The sequence below is a fragment of the Nesoenas mayeri genome, assembly GCF_963082525.1.
Source record: "Nesoenas mayeri genome assembly, chromosome: 6".
Taxonomy (NCBI): Eukaryota; Metazoa; Chordata; class Aves; order Columbiformes; family Columbidae; genus Nesoenas; species Nesoenas mayeri.
The window spans coordinates 11,849,395-11,866,195 of NC_137545.1; the positions used below are offsets into that span (position 1 = coordinate 11,849,395).

General features: G+C 40.0%; 1 protein-coding gene across 1 annotated transcript in view; it reads right to left on the minus strand.

The window, feature by feature from the left end:
• Positions 1-3,496: 3,496 nt before the first annotated feature.
• Positions 3,497-16,801, minus strand: part of SPAG16 (sperm associated antigen 16) — a gene marked incomplete at both ends in the record, with an annotated part of 350,679 nt that continues 337,374 nt past the window's right edge. Inside the window, 1 exon segment of the mRNA XM_080346699.1 lies at positions 3,497-3,643. Coding sequence (XP_080202825.1) covers positions 3,497-3,643 — 147 coding nt within the window.

A 16,801-nucleotide genomic window follows, 5' to 3' on the forward strand; every position in this document is an offset into this window, starting at 1 on the left:
ATAAACTGTCTTTCTTTACAAAAAGCCCCTCTTAAATCAATGAGTCTACTTTTGAAGTAACAACATCACATCCAGTGTTCCTTCTGAGTTGATATAAACAAATCACAGATGTCTGGTAAAGATAGTCCCTACTATCTGCAGCTGCACAGTACTGAGTAGTTGTCACCCTAATATTGATTATTGGTTAGATTACAGATGCAGATTACAGATGCATGTGAGAGAGAGATTCCCACAACATGCCAAAGTGGAATTAGCTTTCTCATGCAATCAAAATAACTAAAAAACATTTTTTTGCTTTGGTTAGGCAAACTCCTAACACAAACAGACATGAGTTTTAAATGAGTTGCAATCTCTTACAAGATGATCTAGGGAGCCATCACAGACAACTCAGTAACTCACACAGTAACACTCACACCCGCAAACCAGACCACAGGCTCTATGATACAGGAGTTTCTATATGAAATATGTATTAAAAGGTGACATTTCATAGTCTTAAAGGACACAATGAGGTGTGGTCGCTCTCATTTTGAAAAGGTCATACTAGAAGCAAAGATGCTTCAAGGAAAGGCAAAGCAATGGACACAGGCGTGAGAGACGGTGTTCCCAATAAAAAATTACATTAGGATGAGGTGAACATGATGGAGCACACCCTGCTCAAGTCCCAGGGGAAGGACTGCAGCATCGTCCTGTTTCACCAGGAGCACATTCAGCCCAGGGGCATGCTGGTAGCGGCACAGACAGATAGACAACTATGGATAACTATGTCACTGTAAGAAACAACTGCTTCATGCAGGAAACTGGAGGCAGTTTGGCATGGAAAAAGGCAGAATATAGAAGAAACAGCAGAGGGTAGGAGGTTTCCTTTCCCACATTTTGCTTGTTAGAAAATAAGACTGCTGCAAAATCTTGTTAAACTTGCAGCGCCTAATGACACTTCACCATTCTGAATATCAGAATCTTGTTTATCAACTTTAGAGTCTTTCCCAAGACTCACAACTCATTTGTTTTGCACTGACCATTACAATCCCCTACTAATGGAACTGCTATTGTCCTCATTTTTGGGGACACAACCTTAAACACAGAAGGAATTCTCTGTAGAAACTGGGAAAGGTCTACAGAGTAACACACAGCTCATCAACGGTTTCACAGCAACCCAATCCATTGATCAGAGAGAGAGCTCACTGACCATGCTTGCTACCTCTCCTACTTCTGATATGTCAGGCCCCAGAAAGTTGCATTTGATCGCAGGTTAAATGGGAATATACAACACAAGTGCTATTTTCAAAGTTCCTCATGCCACTTCATCGAGAATACTGTTTAAACTGTAGTTTCACAGCTTAGTCTGAGGTGGGACAGCTGGCAAGCCCAAGGAGAAGATCAAGGAAATGAAGAGCCTAAGAGATGTAAATGTAGCAGATCAAAAATGGGGTCTGAGTGAGGATAAGTCTGATGTGACAATGAAGCTACAAGAGTAAATACGATGTTCTAAGTGAAAGAAAAACATACATGAAGTTAATTCAATCTGAATTAAAAAATATGAATAAATGTAAACTAGAAATGAAAATAATTAGAAATGCAAGACCCTAAAACAGTCTTACAGTAGAATTAGAGTGGAGCAAAACCAAAAAAACTTAAATGATTTTTAAAAAGAGCTTGAAACCTTATGTATGAGAAAGAAAACCATTTGTGATTACTACACTTAGTAAGAATGACACTACAGCATCTGTAGTTTAGGACATAAATTGATCTTCAACAGGAGTTGAGGTGAAACCAGTACACTGTACATACCTCTGCAGAGTATGGAATAATGGACCACAGGAGAAGTCAGTCTGCTTCAATAAGGTAAGAAGTATATCGGCATCTTTCACAAACTAGCTGAAAGCAGGCGTTTCCCAGTACCTCCAGTGGAATATTAAACATATAACATACATGCATCCTCTGCATTTCATTAAGTTTTTTCACTTACACATATATTTAGTTAGCTTTCAACGACTAAAAATTACTCTAGGCATATCAAGATTCACTTGCCATCCAACCTTTTTAAAGGTTGGTAAGTTAATAGATCTAACATTTAGAGATATATTTTACCCTTTGTACATTCCTATTAACTTCCACAGAGCACGAACGGGAAGGATTGCTGCAAAGTTCCCTCATGTGGTTAATTCATCTGTAGAAAGACTTAGAAAAACATGCAATACAAAAAGCGTTTCAGCTTGGGAGGGAAAGGACACAGATATTATATGCACAGAAGATGGAGAGGCAAATAGGAAGGGAAGGACTTGAAATAGTAATGTCCTACCTGAATTTGAAGGCAATGAAAAGAAAAAACAGATTAAAAAAAGGTGCAAATAACAATATTTTGAATTGCTAAAGAGATTGTTTTCTCTTTGGAATAACTGTTTTATCATACATATTAAAATGTATGATTTGCTTCATTAATCACACTAATTTGCCTTCCAGAGGTATGGATATGATCACAACTTATTTTGCAGGACCAATATAAAAAAGGTTGAGCTTTTATTTTCTTTCATTTAAGTGTTCAGTCTGATTACTGTGAAAAACATTTCCAACCTGAAAAGTTTAAATGTTTTGTATCTGAATGTACAGGCTGCAATAGCCAGCAGCATCTTTTGCCTACCTGTAGTATCAATTCCAAACTCCCTTTCCTGACTCAAGAGACAGATCAGTGATTTATTTCTAAACAGGTTACCAAGAATAAAAGATCTGGTTCAGGATTTTTGGACTCTGAGAGAGCAAAACCATCTGCAGCATGAGTTACAAGGGAAAAAAGATGAGAAAAAACATGCAGGTACACAGCTACGCTTTTGGAGTTAGGTGGTACTTAGTTAAAACACATTAACAGAGGGATTAATAAGCACTGAAAAGGAAACATTCTGGAGAATCTAAATGGAGCCAGACACTAAGGGTTAGAAATACACAGGGAAATTAATTATTGAATCATGAAAAGAAACAAATCATGGGTCATTCTAACAAAGAAACTCAGAAAGGCAAAGTTCAGCAATACCACAGTTTAAATGCTGCCCCCCTAAGATGTATTAAATGAAATTCATTTAATATGAAGAAAGCTGCTCCTGAATTTATGGGCAGAATTTGTCTTTGTGCAGCTACCAAGGAGAAAAGGCAAGGGAGATTGCACTGAATAACAATCAAGAGAAGAAGTGGAAAATTTTCAAGATGAAATATGTTGGTGGAGGGCTGCCTGGAAAAGGGGGCTATTCTCTTCACAAAAAAAGAACTCTGACTGAACATGCATGTCTTCACAGTATTTTTTCAGTCAATATGTTAGTCAATCTGGCCAGAACTGCTCTTCCAAAGGGAAAGTAGTACATAGATATTTATCATTGAAAGTATTGCTTTAGTGTGAAATTACAGAGGATTCATTAAAACAATGCTCTTGGGCAGGTGTTTTTCCTGGAAACTGAAAGAAACCAAGAAAAATCTTTAATAAAACAAAAGTAACAAATGGAAGTCAGATTCACAGCTGGTATAAACTGTCAGGAATTCTTTGTCTTCCCATTGAGGACACGCCTGTTTGAAGCAGCTGCTCGATGAGAGCAGTGTCCTTCTCTTTTACCACCCATTCATCATTTCTACTCTTTCCCTCAGTCCTTGTTTCATTCCACTACAAAAATGAGCAGAAGAGAAAGGGAGTAAGAAGTACTCATCCCTGTTGGGTTTTCCCATTGTTCCCTTCCCATCATCCACAAAGTCAACATGACTGGCCTTTACTTTTTAATTTTTATTTATTTATTTTTTTAAAGAAATTTTACTTTTTCCACAATTTATATACTGCTAGCAAAATCACCACTTTTTGACCCATGAAATGCTTGTTAAGAGCACATGCTGGACCTGTAGCTGGGACATAACTCCCTCCTCAGTACAGGAGTTAATTCGACTTAGGCAGCTGTGAGTCATGTCCTGTGTCTGCACAGAGCAGTACTGGTGTTGAATAACTATTTGTTTCTCCGCATGTGCAAAAATCCATGAACCAGATCTTCAGCCATGACATACCAGCAGGCATGCTTTACAGTTACACAAATGTCAACACTCCAGCAAAGAAAATGGCCCAGAAAAACAAATCACAACTTTTCAGCCTGAGAATATGAGCATTAACATCTCAAAGTCAAGTGACTTCAGCTGAGCTTCTGCTTTTCACCTCAAAAGATCAAGGCTGTATGTACCTGATATCTTCAGTATCAGCTACAGCATCCCTTGAGTTAATGTCTTTAAACCTGCAAAGCAGAGGTGACAGCATCTTTGCCACTCGTTTCTAGAAGTCAGATGAGCTCCCTGGTTAATTGTGAACTCTAGAGCTCCTAAATCAAGAGGAAGTGTTCGTATTAACAATTGGTTATAATGAATCTGCATCTTAGTAAACTCCAGCTAAGCTTAATATTCATTTTGTTTTACCAAATTTCTTTTCTTCCTTCTGATAATGTTCGTATGTTTCCTTCACTAAAAGCTCTAGATATTACATTTTTATTTGTATGCTAATTTAAATTGTTGCTAAAACAAAAAACACAGGATTGGAACGATCACAAATGTGAACAGAGTCTACTCAAATATCTTCATCTTCTGTGCCACAATGGTATGTGTGCACTTAACGCATTTTCCTCATTAAACACAAAGTGTTGGAGCAATATAAAATGCTGCCAACATTCTTCTAATGCATCGTTGGTTTGGAATAAAGCTTTTTATTCCATTTGAGCTCAAGTGGCTAGGTTGCATGTGAATAATTTAGAAAGTACCAACAAAACAAATCTACCTGTGTTCGCTGGGGAAAAAAAATAGCAGGCAGAGGGTAAAGAGAATCACCACCATCCAATCTCAAGGCAACTCTGAGGTAGTAATGGCATCACAACAATATCAAATTGTATCTGATAACATATTACCCTGTTTGGGATGGTTTCCATCTGCATCTATGAACACGTAGTGGCACTGACTGTCAGTATCTTTACCCAGCATCCTGAGGCTGCGACAGGCTCACCTCATCGCCTTTTGTGAATTTTCATTCATTCTGCAAAAATGTGATCCCATCACCCTGAGGTAAAGCTTGTTCCCTCCATTAGAAAGTCTTTCTCTGTCCAGTTGCTGTTACACAATATATCAGGATGAAAGGCAGAAAACCAGCCCCAGTCCCTCATCTCTCTCTCAAAAGCTGGTATGTCCTCTCTACTTTTCTCTGGAACTAAATTCAGGTTCTTAAAATAGCTAAGTAATGTCTCCTGTGTTACAAGGGAAAAACACTTAAGTTCTTATGCAATATGAATAATATCCAGTAACCCAGAGTTAGAACCAACAACCTAAGACTTTTAATGTAAGAATCTGAAGAGCTTTCAGAATTCATTTTGGTGAAAAGAAATGGGTTTTTTTTTGTCATGGTCACATTAGAGTTCTTATGGCCAGCATATATGAAAAGCAGTGCAAAGTCCATGGAAACCAGAAGTTCAAGAGTATTCCTGCCAGAAATACCTGTTTGTGTTGACCCATTGGATACAGAAGCCTGGGGGTCCCTGAGCCCCAAGCACCATGATTGGTCACACTCAGTTCATACCCACACCTCTCACAGGTTTCTCTTTACTGAGAAACACACTGGGCTGAAAGAGTGGTTCTCTGAAAGAAATGAAGACATAAACTCAGAATGATAACACGGAAAAATAATCAATATTCTCTGTACCAGGCAGTCACACTAAATGCAGATGATATGCACTATATGATCCCATTTACTGACTGTGAACTGCTTGAAGGCATGGTGGATTCACTCCTCCAAATGGTCAGACATGGATTATTGTTATTGTCGCTTATTTTATGGCACACAAATAGTGAGCTAAGCACTTCAGAGAAGTGGAAAGATATAGTCCCGTTATCCCAGTAGCTGTGTTAATTCATGGACTGAAACCCAGGGCTTAGGAACCCTCCATACTCTCCTGCACATTGACCGAGTTCAGCTGTCACAATTTCTAAGGCCCTCAAACTAGAGAACTGAAGAGGAATATGAAAGAATAATTCAGGTTGTTACAGCGTGAAGGCCTAAGGCAATTAATGCTTCTATCAACAGAAAAAGTACTGCATGCATTTCCCTAACAACCTGAGATATGCTAATTTAGGAAAGAAAAAAAACCTCAAACACACACAATGACTTCTAAAATTTGAACCTGAGAAGTTCAAGCACAAAAATATTAAAACTTTTGAAATGCACATTTATTTGCAGGCACAGCAAGATGTTTGTCTCTATTTGCATACAGATGTCTAGTAGAGATGGACACAGCCTACCAACCTAGATCTGGCTCTAAGATGCACCTTGCCTTTCCTAAATCGGCTTTCTCCACACAGAAGCAGAGATGCACAATAATTTCCTGTAGCACTTCAGAGGCCAAAACACAGCTCAGGCAACAGAGTGGCTCCTTGGTGGTATCAAGAGTTGAGGGAACTGGGGCTGTTCAGCCTAAAGAAAAGGAGGCTGAAGGGAGACCTTATCACTGTCTACAACTACCTGAAAGGAGGTCGTAATGTGGAGGTTGTTGGTCTCTTCTCCCAAGTAACAAATGACAGGACAAGAGGAAACGGCCTCAAGTTGCACCAGGTGAGATTTAGATTGGATATTAGGAAAAAAATTCTTCATGGAAAGGGTTGTCAGGGTTTGGAACAGGCTGCCCAGGGAAGTGGTAGAGTCACCATCCCTGGAGGTGTTTAAAAGGCATTTAGATGAGGTTCTCAGGGACACGGTTTAGTGGTACAGTTAGATTAGGTTATGGTTGGACTCGATGATCCTGAGGGTCTCTTTGAACTGAAATGATTCTATGATATAGCTAGAGATGAGACCTTTTATCCCTTTCCACAGAGGATTTAACTTCATGTTCAGGAGATCTTCCTGAAGAACAGCAGGAAGGCATCTGGGATAACTGTTATTCACCTGTCACTTCTACTTGCTTTAACTACCTTCCTAAACATCTCTTAGGTCAGCAAGTATGTCTGAGTAAATGTACTCCTTTTATAAGTCTAGTTATTGTCTATCTGATTCTGGAAGGACTTTCTGGATGCGCAGCTTCATAGCTACCCATTTAACATCTTCTCTAGGAAAGAATATACTGTTAAGACCATTGAGCTAACTGAAGTTATGTCTTCAGTTATCTGTGAATGCTCGATACCAGCATCTGCTCCAACTAGCTTCAGAACTGCACGTAGTGTAAGTCTCACTTGCACCATGTTTGCGCAAAGGACAGGTTGTTAGTGCTGGTAGAGCAACATCACAACAAGTCCAGATACTCACGTTCCCAGATTTATTGTGCATCACATACATACCTGCAAGGCCGCTACGTGGGAATAGCATTCAGAGTCACAATGCTGAGAGTATTACCTTTAGAGAGAGTCTTTTTTTTCATTTATTCTGCAGACACACCCTTCATAATGCCAAGGGGGAATTTATGAGGGACCCTACAATGCTTCTCCAATAGATGATGTATGATCCAGACTCAGTAACTTCTCTGCTCAGTGCCAGTGGCGGGGCAACTGTCCAACTAAACACAGAAAAAAGCAAAACATGACATGCACATCCAATGCATGTCACCAGAATGAAGAAAATGTGACACTTCTGATGGGGTTTTGACATTGCAGACACAATTTATAGCTGTGACAGAGTAGACAGAGGGTTGGCTTGACTAGCCGGATTTTGCAAGTGTCCTCTGTAAAAACACAGCAGCTTATCAGCTTCTCACACAAACATCTTTGTTCTTCCTTCCTTGCAGTCTGTACACGCAGCACAGCCTTCCTCAATTACTTTGTTAACCACCACATTGCCTTTTTCATACTTCTTTTAGACCTACCTATTTCAAAATGACTGTAAGAAAACAATTAATAGTAACATTTACAATATAAGGAAAAAAGGGATATATTTGCATGATTTAAAGCAGCATATTTAAACAGCTGCTTTTCTGAAGAAGTAGCAGCAACACAGTGGGATTTAATTTACTTGGAGTCTAGAGCTACCTGCAATACCCACAAAATAAAGACCCACCAACAGAGAAATCATTTAAGGCATCTCGAAGAAGCATAAAACATAACACGCTAACAACAATATCCTGAACATATGGTTTTCTTGAGTTTCATTCCTGTGAACAGGTTATAGATGACTTTTCAAAATTAAAAGCAATAACTGAGCTTCTCAATAAATCACAATACAGAAGTTGCTAGTAAACACATTACAGCAAAGATCTATCTTGATTCCAGCAAAATAACTTCTAATAATTCTTGCACTGAGCCTCTCTTTTATGGATATATATATATAGATATAGATATATAACCTCTTACTATACTATATCTCAGTGGTATATATTAGATGGTACTTCTTCCACTGCTATACTTCACATGTCGCTCATATATGCTTATATAAAATCTTGGAGCTTATAGAAGTTCTTGGGTGAAACAAACCACGTCTATACGGGTGAAGATAAGACCAGTACAATGCCATGCCAATTCCGATTAGAGCCTGGGGGCGTTGCTGGATGAAACAAAGAGCAGCTGCCCAGCTGTGTGGGGGTACCCGGAGGAGGGACACAGCAATTCACAGCTGCTGCGCTGCCCCTCCAAGATGCTTTCAGCTCTTGGACCGCTCTGCTCTAACCTTTGCTGGGTCTGGATCAAAACGTTCCCGGTGCCTCTGGTAAGCACACAGCTAGGCTGGAAATTAAAACTGCAGTTCTCTCTTGTCAGGTCCCCTCTGAGTCAATATGAATTGAAGATTTGGATTTCTTAAACTATGTCATTCTTCCTGAAACACTGCCTGATGGTGGCTCTAAGAAGAAAAATGTATTTTCCACGATGCGGTGCCACATTTCTCTTCATATTAATCACTTCTTGGTCTTAATAATACAAAAGTTAGAACATCCATACCAAAACTATAAAGAACAGCACTGTAGTGTCAGAATGCCTGACAACTTCCACAACTTTGGCATTGATGTTACTCAGATGATGAAAGGCATGTCCGGTGGCAATGCCTGAAAGGTTCAATATATTGTATTTCCACAAATTCTGCAGACTTTGTGCGAAGCCAGCTGTCCGCGGCATAACCAGACCTCCTGTTAAGTCTCACAGACTCTTCTGGTTTCTCAAGAACTGCAATTTTAAGAAGTTGTCACATGTGCTTCAATGTTTAGCAGAGAATAAACTAGCCTCAATGCTTCTTTTGCTATTTTAATTAAGCTCAAGCTTCCACTTACTTACATTTTCTTTAAAAATGCAAAAAACCCCATGAATTAAATATATGCATCATTACTCATCAAATTGTTTATCTCTGTAGTAATTTTATATATACACACAGATTAAATATTTATGTGTTCCTTCTCCCGTTCAGACCACAGTAACTTCTAGTTCCTTATTCTCCCAGATTGGTTTTTCCAGTTGCATTGTATGAGTTGAACATCATTTAGGTGAAAGCATCCTTAGGGACTTCTGCCTAAAAATTCCAAATTAAATTAGTTTTTTTTCCTATATTAGTAGTGCAGAGCTGTCCATATGCTTACGTTAAGCCTGACAGATCTTAGATTACCCCTTAGCTTGTAGTTATGCAGTTATAATGCAGTTTAGATACATTCCATAGTTGTTAATGGCTCAACACACTGAGACCTTGAAGAATAACAACCAAGGTTATTTAGTAATGTAATGCAATGAAATAAAATAGACTTCACCATGTATGCAAAAGTAGTAAATGCTTTGCTGATTTTAAGGCATATGTTTCTTTAAAGTTCTCAGAACATAAATGATTTAACTGCTACACACACGCACAAACACAAAATCACAAGCCAAATTTACTGCAAACTTTGCAAGCTGCAATAAATAGGTAAAGACATAAATTGCTGGCAATTAGGAATTTACTGAAGAGGGTAGTTAGGGGAATTGCGCTGATTCAGAGAGATGAAATGCAAATAGATCGTGCTTACATGTACAGGGCCACTGCACCTGTGCCCTAGCTAAAGCACTAAATCAGCAAGCCCGACCCACCACGCAGACCCCGAGGATGCAGATCACAACGCAGCAGTGAAATTCCAGAGATACTGTATTTCCACCCATGTGAACTGGAGTTGTGTTTGCTTGGCACCTCTGAAGACCACACCAATGCTGTTATTTATAAAATAAAAACATACAAGCAAGCACTGACTGCCAACAACACTGCTGCCAGTTACATACTTGAGGCATTTTGAAATTGGTAATGGCAGCGAGAGTCTGGCAGTCCTTCTCTCGGCGTGTCTCACTGCCTCCACGTGTCCTGCTTTTCTGTCACATGGGAGGGAGATGGTGGTTTCCATAAGAAATTACTAGCACTGCAACAAGTGCCTGGCTATAGCTGAATTATCATTAGCAGAAGCACCATTTCAGTTCCTGGAGATTACACAGCTGAGTGAGGCTGTTCATGGATGAGCATGGATCAAAATGTCTCCACTGCCTGTGGTGAGCAAACCTCCCCGTACTGAGTTACTCCTCTACTGATATATTCAGCTTGCAACAAATCACTGTGGAGCACAGAGTGTTTCAAAAAGATGGAACCAATTTGAAACTCTTACCACTTGAAATTAGGTCCACATTTCTGAAACACCCTGTAGTCTAAACTGTGGAAAAACGGTTTGGGTAGGTGAAACAACTCTCCCAGAAATACTTAGCATGGCCACACCATTTCTATAGGGACTCTGGCAGCAGAGTGAAGCAGAGTGGTGATGATTTATAAAGCAAAGGAAACAGAGGCAGGAAGGAATGTACCTGAATCCCTACAATAGGCAGCAACTGTGCACAGACTCAGGAAAGCAAACAGTCCAATGAAACAGCATCATAGCTGTCACCAAGCCTTGGTGGGCAGGACTGGCCACTCCTTCCCTGCTAGCCCCTTTAGCAGTCCTGGCCCCAGGACGGGCATAATCCAAATCCCCAGATTGCTGCTCAGGTGGCAGATGAACTGAAGTAAAGTTATACACAACAGAAGTTGATCTTAAGAAAAATCTATGCCATGGAAACTCTTCTTTCCGTTCCAAGTACATGGTTCAACAACCCAGGATTGCAGTTAGCATCCAGTTGTTGGTGTTCATGATTACTGGAGTCTCTGTGCTACTGCCTGCAACGTCCTCTGCCCTCGGATCAAGCAGGGTATGGCATCTGGTGGAGGCAGCTGTTGGCAAGACTAATAACTATTGTTCGGATTCAGTCTATAGCTAAAATAAGCTGTAACACAAGTCAGGCACGAGGGAAATCCATTCAATGAGCAGCCTGAACAAATCTATGTTCAATTAATGTAGCTTTTCAAACACTGTGACAGTGTTTGTGCTCTAAGAAGATGGTTAAGACATTGCTGCCACCAATCATTACGGCAGTTCTCCTTCCTCTCGGGAAGCAGTGTCAGTCCAGGAAGGGAGCACAATTAGCAGGAACAAGAGAGTATGTGGGGGAGTGCAGGATGAAAGGCAAGACTGAAATTACTATTGAGGCATTCCTTCAGAGAAAAGGAACTTACGAAGAGAGGATGAGGACAGAGAGGTGAAAGACGGAAAAAGAATGAAAGAGGAAAACTTCAGAGACAAGAACGGGTGGAAAGGGGAAAAATAGGGGAAAAATAGGGGAAAAATCTGGAGGAAAATCAAACAGAACAAGGATCTTGAAGAAGAAAAAAACATTTTGCAATACATCATATTAACTTTTAGGTAGATTTGTATTTTTTGGTGTAGATTTGTATCTTCTGGGTAGATTAATTTTGGTCTAATTTGGGTAGATTTCTATCTTTTGTTGCCTCACCCCTGCCCTTCTTGCCACAGTTGCCCAGTTAACCTCATCTGTTCCAGTTCGTCAGCGTAGACAAGAAATAGCACCAAGCTACAGAATGGATATTACTGGACGGCCTTTTTCTGCCAGATGTAATATATAAGGGCTGAACTCTCCTATATATTCCTCCATCTACTCCTCACAGTCTCTGTCCTCACCCCAGTCACTCGTTTTCATGAAACCTTGGGGAGTTTGTCACCTCATACCATGCTGCCCCTCCTTCTGTTTTAGCTGCAATTAGCAAACAGGTTCCAAGTTATTAAAGGAGGATTGACAAACACACAGAGGGCCTGACAGATGGACCAATTATATAAACCTTATTTCCTTAGGCATCCAGGCTGAAAAGAGGACAAACCATGAGGAACATGAATCATGCTGAGAGTAAAGAGAAAGTGCGTGGGTAGGCGGCTGAAGGGGTGGGAGAGCAAGGGGATGGAATACAAGACAGAAGCAGTTGCTGTAAGTGCACTGAAAGGGACGGGAATGAGCAACAGAAGGTGTTCGTGGTGCTACTGGAAGGGGTCTGGAGTTATGTGTCAGAAAAGGCAGCTGGTTTTGAAAGGACAGAGTGCTACCTTGAGCTGCAAGATGCTCTTTAATGACAGGAGAGCCCTGGGAGGGAGTTTTCTGGGACTATGATCCAGGAAGTAATAAAAGGAGTGCAAAAATTCAGGAGATGAGGTGAAGGACAGAAAAGCTGTGAATAACTGTTGAAGTCTTCCAGGGATGAAGGAAAAATTAAGACTAGAATAGATCTCTGATTTGTGCAAAGTGTAATTCACCGAATTCAGGGTAGCTATGGTGATTTACACCACCTGAGGACCCAGGTTCAACTATTTAAGGCAATGCATATAATTATTCTTTTTATTTTCCCAAATAAGCACTTGCAGACTCTTGCTTATATACAATGTGTTTCATAATTCAGACTTCTGCCACAGTTTGACAGATGATTGATGCACTCCCATTACCAAAGCTAGTAGCAGTCTTAACTGGGAAGGTGCAATTAAGAAGTATGTTATGAAACAAATGCCCTTTACAACTTAAATAAAACATATTTCTTCAGCTATTATTTAACAGATATGTACAAAAGAGAAAAGAACCAAAATTCAGTCTTCAGAGGATTGGTTTCATTTAAAAAGTAAAGAAATGACAATAACAAAGGATCGTGTTCAAGGGTGTTAGAGAAAGCCGTGTTATCCTGCGGTCACAGCACAGATCCAAGAATCCAGTTCAGCATTACTACAAACTTCGCCTACAACTTTTGGCAAGTTATTTAAACCACTACATTGCTGTTTCTCAAGCTGAATAACTGCTGGAACTAAACTTGCCCTAAGGGTGTATTTTGAGACTTCAGTAATAATTCCTAAGTGCTTTGAAAAGCGCTACATCATGTAAGTGAAGAATGTCATTATTAAAATTGTGCTTCAGAAATCATCACTAACAAGGATTTGTTCTGTAGCTAAAACTGCGCCAAAAACATTATTAGCTTGCAAATCACACAGAGGAGAGAGGCACAGACGAGAGCTATGCCTGTACTGCAAGGATAGGATACACACACCCAGCATCACCACATGTTCTAACACTCAGCTGCTACTACGAGTTAACCTGGAGCAGCACAAAGCTCACTGCAGACCCACGAGCACAGTCCCTTCTCATCTGCAGACATCTGACCATCAGCAGATCGGCTAAGTAGTAGAAATGTTGAAGTTGTATCTGCTGGCAGATGCTGCAGTCCCAGCTGCAGCACAGGGGCAGCCTAGCGAGCACAAGTCATCGCTGGGGTGAGCTGGAAAGGGGTAGGATGGCCACGCTGAGCCGTCACAGGCTTGATTCCTGTTCTGGGGTCTGATGGTCATGGTTAGTCGGTTCCTCAGTGGTGTTTTGAGAAGATGAATTTGTATCTGTTCAGGGTTCTAGGATACCTTTCTTTGCATGGATGTTGATTTGGTACAGACACTGGCTTCATATTGAAAAATCATAATGAAAGATAGATTTTAGAAAGAAGCCTGATTGAATAGAATATAGGGAGGGTGCTTTACTTAGGAACAACAAGGAGTGTATATAAGCTTCAACAGAAACATTAATTATTTGAAAAGCAGCCTATCTCCTCACATTACACAAAGATTTAATAAGTTAAAGCTATTAGAAAAGCTTCTAAACACTTTCTGAGAGAACACACTTTTCCCTGTAAACTCTTTAATCCTCTGAAATTTTAGGAAAGCTGATTGTGACTTGTAATTGCTCTACATAAGTTGTTATTTCTCTCTAACATGCTTGTCTCGCATGTGGGACAAATGTTGATATAACCTGATATCATTTTTATATAAACACTGAGATGAATGGCTGATTGTGTAATACAACAAGGCTACTTGATGCTGTGACTGCCTGCTAATGTGAAAAGCTTGTTAGCTGTCTAGTGGTCTGGCAATGCTTAGCCAGCTTTGTCTATGAATTCAGATGGAAAAATTATCACCTTTCTTAAAAAAAAAAAATCAGAAGAAGATGCAATGCCTTTTGCAATAGATATATAATTATCCTCTTTCAAGATTTCATTCAAAACCCCAGTATTTTGAAGCATCTAAGGCACATTATACAAAGGTGAGCTTTTGAACGTATTTCAATCTCTTTTACACTTCTTTTAAATTTCATCTTCTTTTATATTCACGTAGTGCAAAAAGAGTATTTTGCAAAATAAGAATAAAAGAAAGATTTAAAATCCTTCCTCTGCTCTGCAAGTTTCATGCAGCAAGAACAGATGCAAATAAGACTCTGTTATATTTGTAGCACACAGATTATGTATGCATGAACTGAAAGGCTTACCAAGGCGCATGACAATGCTGAGCCAACTGAAGGGTAAAAGCTCATTTTGAATCCAGACGTACTTGAAAAACCTAAGTTTTTCCACCTTCTATGAAATCACGAGGAAAAAGGTCTTGTGAACGTTCTTCAAATCAAATGCTGAAATTGTTCATTCAGCACTTTTTCTGCAATACAGTATGTGCCTGACTTATAGCTGGGATGCCTCCCAAGGGAGATGCATCTCCTCAGATGAGAACTAATGGCTTAAACCACATATTCCTGTAGATAGAAAATGGTTATATCCTTGATTTACCTGTTCTAGGACAGCACCTTACACAGCTTTTTGGAGCAAATGACAAATACTTGTCCTGTGTTCCTAAATCTTATCTAAATTAATTCCAATTGGCTACAATGGAAGTACAGAAACTGCTTTATTTAAGTGTGGCACATCAAACACAAAGCCAGGATTTGAAGCCAGTTTTGTGTTGATTTGCAAACTACTTATTTATTTGTGGTATATATAAAGACTGTACTGGAACTCATTGCTAGTTTTGAGGTACTCTCCACCCTTTCAAGAACAAATTTGCTGACTAAGGTGAAGCATAAACTAAAAAGGTAATACAGAAGGGACTGTAAACGAAGTGCCTGCAATTAGATCACTGTTCTACTTTGAATGCTTCCTGTCTTAAATAAACCAGCAGCCATTCCTCACTACCGCTGCTTTTTTGGTGGTGATATCCCTTACCAAGTTGCAAAGAAGATCAATCACTTCTGTATTCGCTTGTGTAGAGGCAAGTCTTGAGGCTAAGTCTGAAGAAACAAAAGCAATACTTCTTGCAGTTTTCAGGGTGTATTTTAGATAAAATATATCAATATTCAACAATTCAGAAGAGCTCTTCTTACCTCACTCCAGGCTACAAGAATCACCGATAGAACTCTGTCCCAGTCAGGTTCGGCACCCACATCACTGCAGGCAGTCACTCAATACCTTCCTTCCCCATTTATGTGACACCTCCCTACATGCCTCAGCTGCTCCTCATTAGCTTTTTCAAGCAAACACATAGCATACTGGGACATCAGCATTGGTTGGGGCTCATTGCTGCTCTAACATTTAATAAGAACTAATGAAGGTGCATAAATCTTTGCCAAGTTTACACAAATGGTCTCCTACGGGCCCCCTTCCTAGCACCTTTCAGGATGTGACAGCACACCTTTAAAGCTGCAAAGTTAAAAAAAAAATTGTTTTCTGGAAAAAAAAGGTAAACGAAAGTCACTGCAAACAATCTGAATTTCTCCCTGTTAAAATCTGACTCTGTCTCACAGCTTTGTTTTGTTATTTTTGCCAGAACTCCAGATTCAACTTGCAATAATGTGCTCTCTCCCCAGAGACCTAGCCAGTGCCTTTCATCAGCAACAGCCTTCCAGAAGTTCCACTTAGCTCACAAAGCAAACACAGTGTTTGGCATAATATTTCAAAAAGGTCATACTGTGCTTCCTGACTTAATGGCCATTTATATTGCTTTAGAACATTTAAATTCACACTCTGCTATCAAGTGGAGCCATGTCATCTAAAAATAAAAGCTTAAAAGCTAAATAAAAAAAATGCCCTAGATACCTGCATTTGGAAATGTTTTCTGCTTATCTGAAGACAAATTCTGATGCCCTTTTTCACAAGTCCTTTAACTCAAGGGTAGGTCCACTGAAAATAGCAGGAGAGATGCTGAGGCCATTACTCCCAGCTATAAGATAGTGCCGCAGGTTCCAAAATACCCACCATCTACCTCACACGGCCAGCAGCACTGCATCCAAGTATCTTGAGTTTAGTATTTAGTTTTGCAAAGCACCTTTGAAAGAAAGAAAGGGTATTGATCCCCCAGGACAATGATGCACAGAGAAATGCAAAGCACACGTATTCTGTGTGCTGCAGCCACAGACCTGCTCTACACACAAGTGAACCGGCATCAATCCAGAACTGCGGAAAACACAGCAGCCCGATGCTGAGCCCAGGCTGGAGTCCTGCTCATAGGCATGGCCTATGAATTTTAGCTCAGCACTCCGCTCTCCCCCTTGCTCAGCCCCTGGCTCACATCTCATTTCCGATTAGTGAAAAGGAATTTCACTACAGTTGACAGTGCCATTTCAGAATGCGGCTGCTGAAAAGTCAAGAAAGATGCCTTTGCCC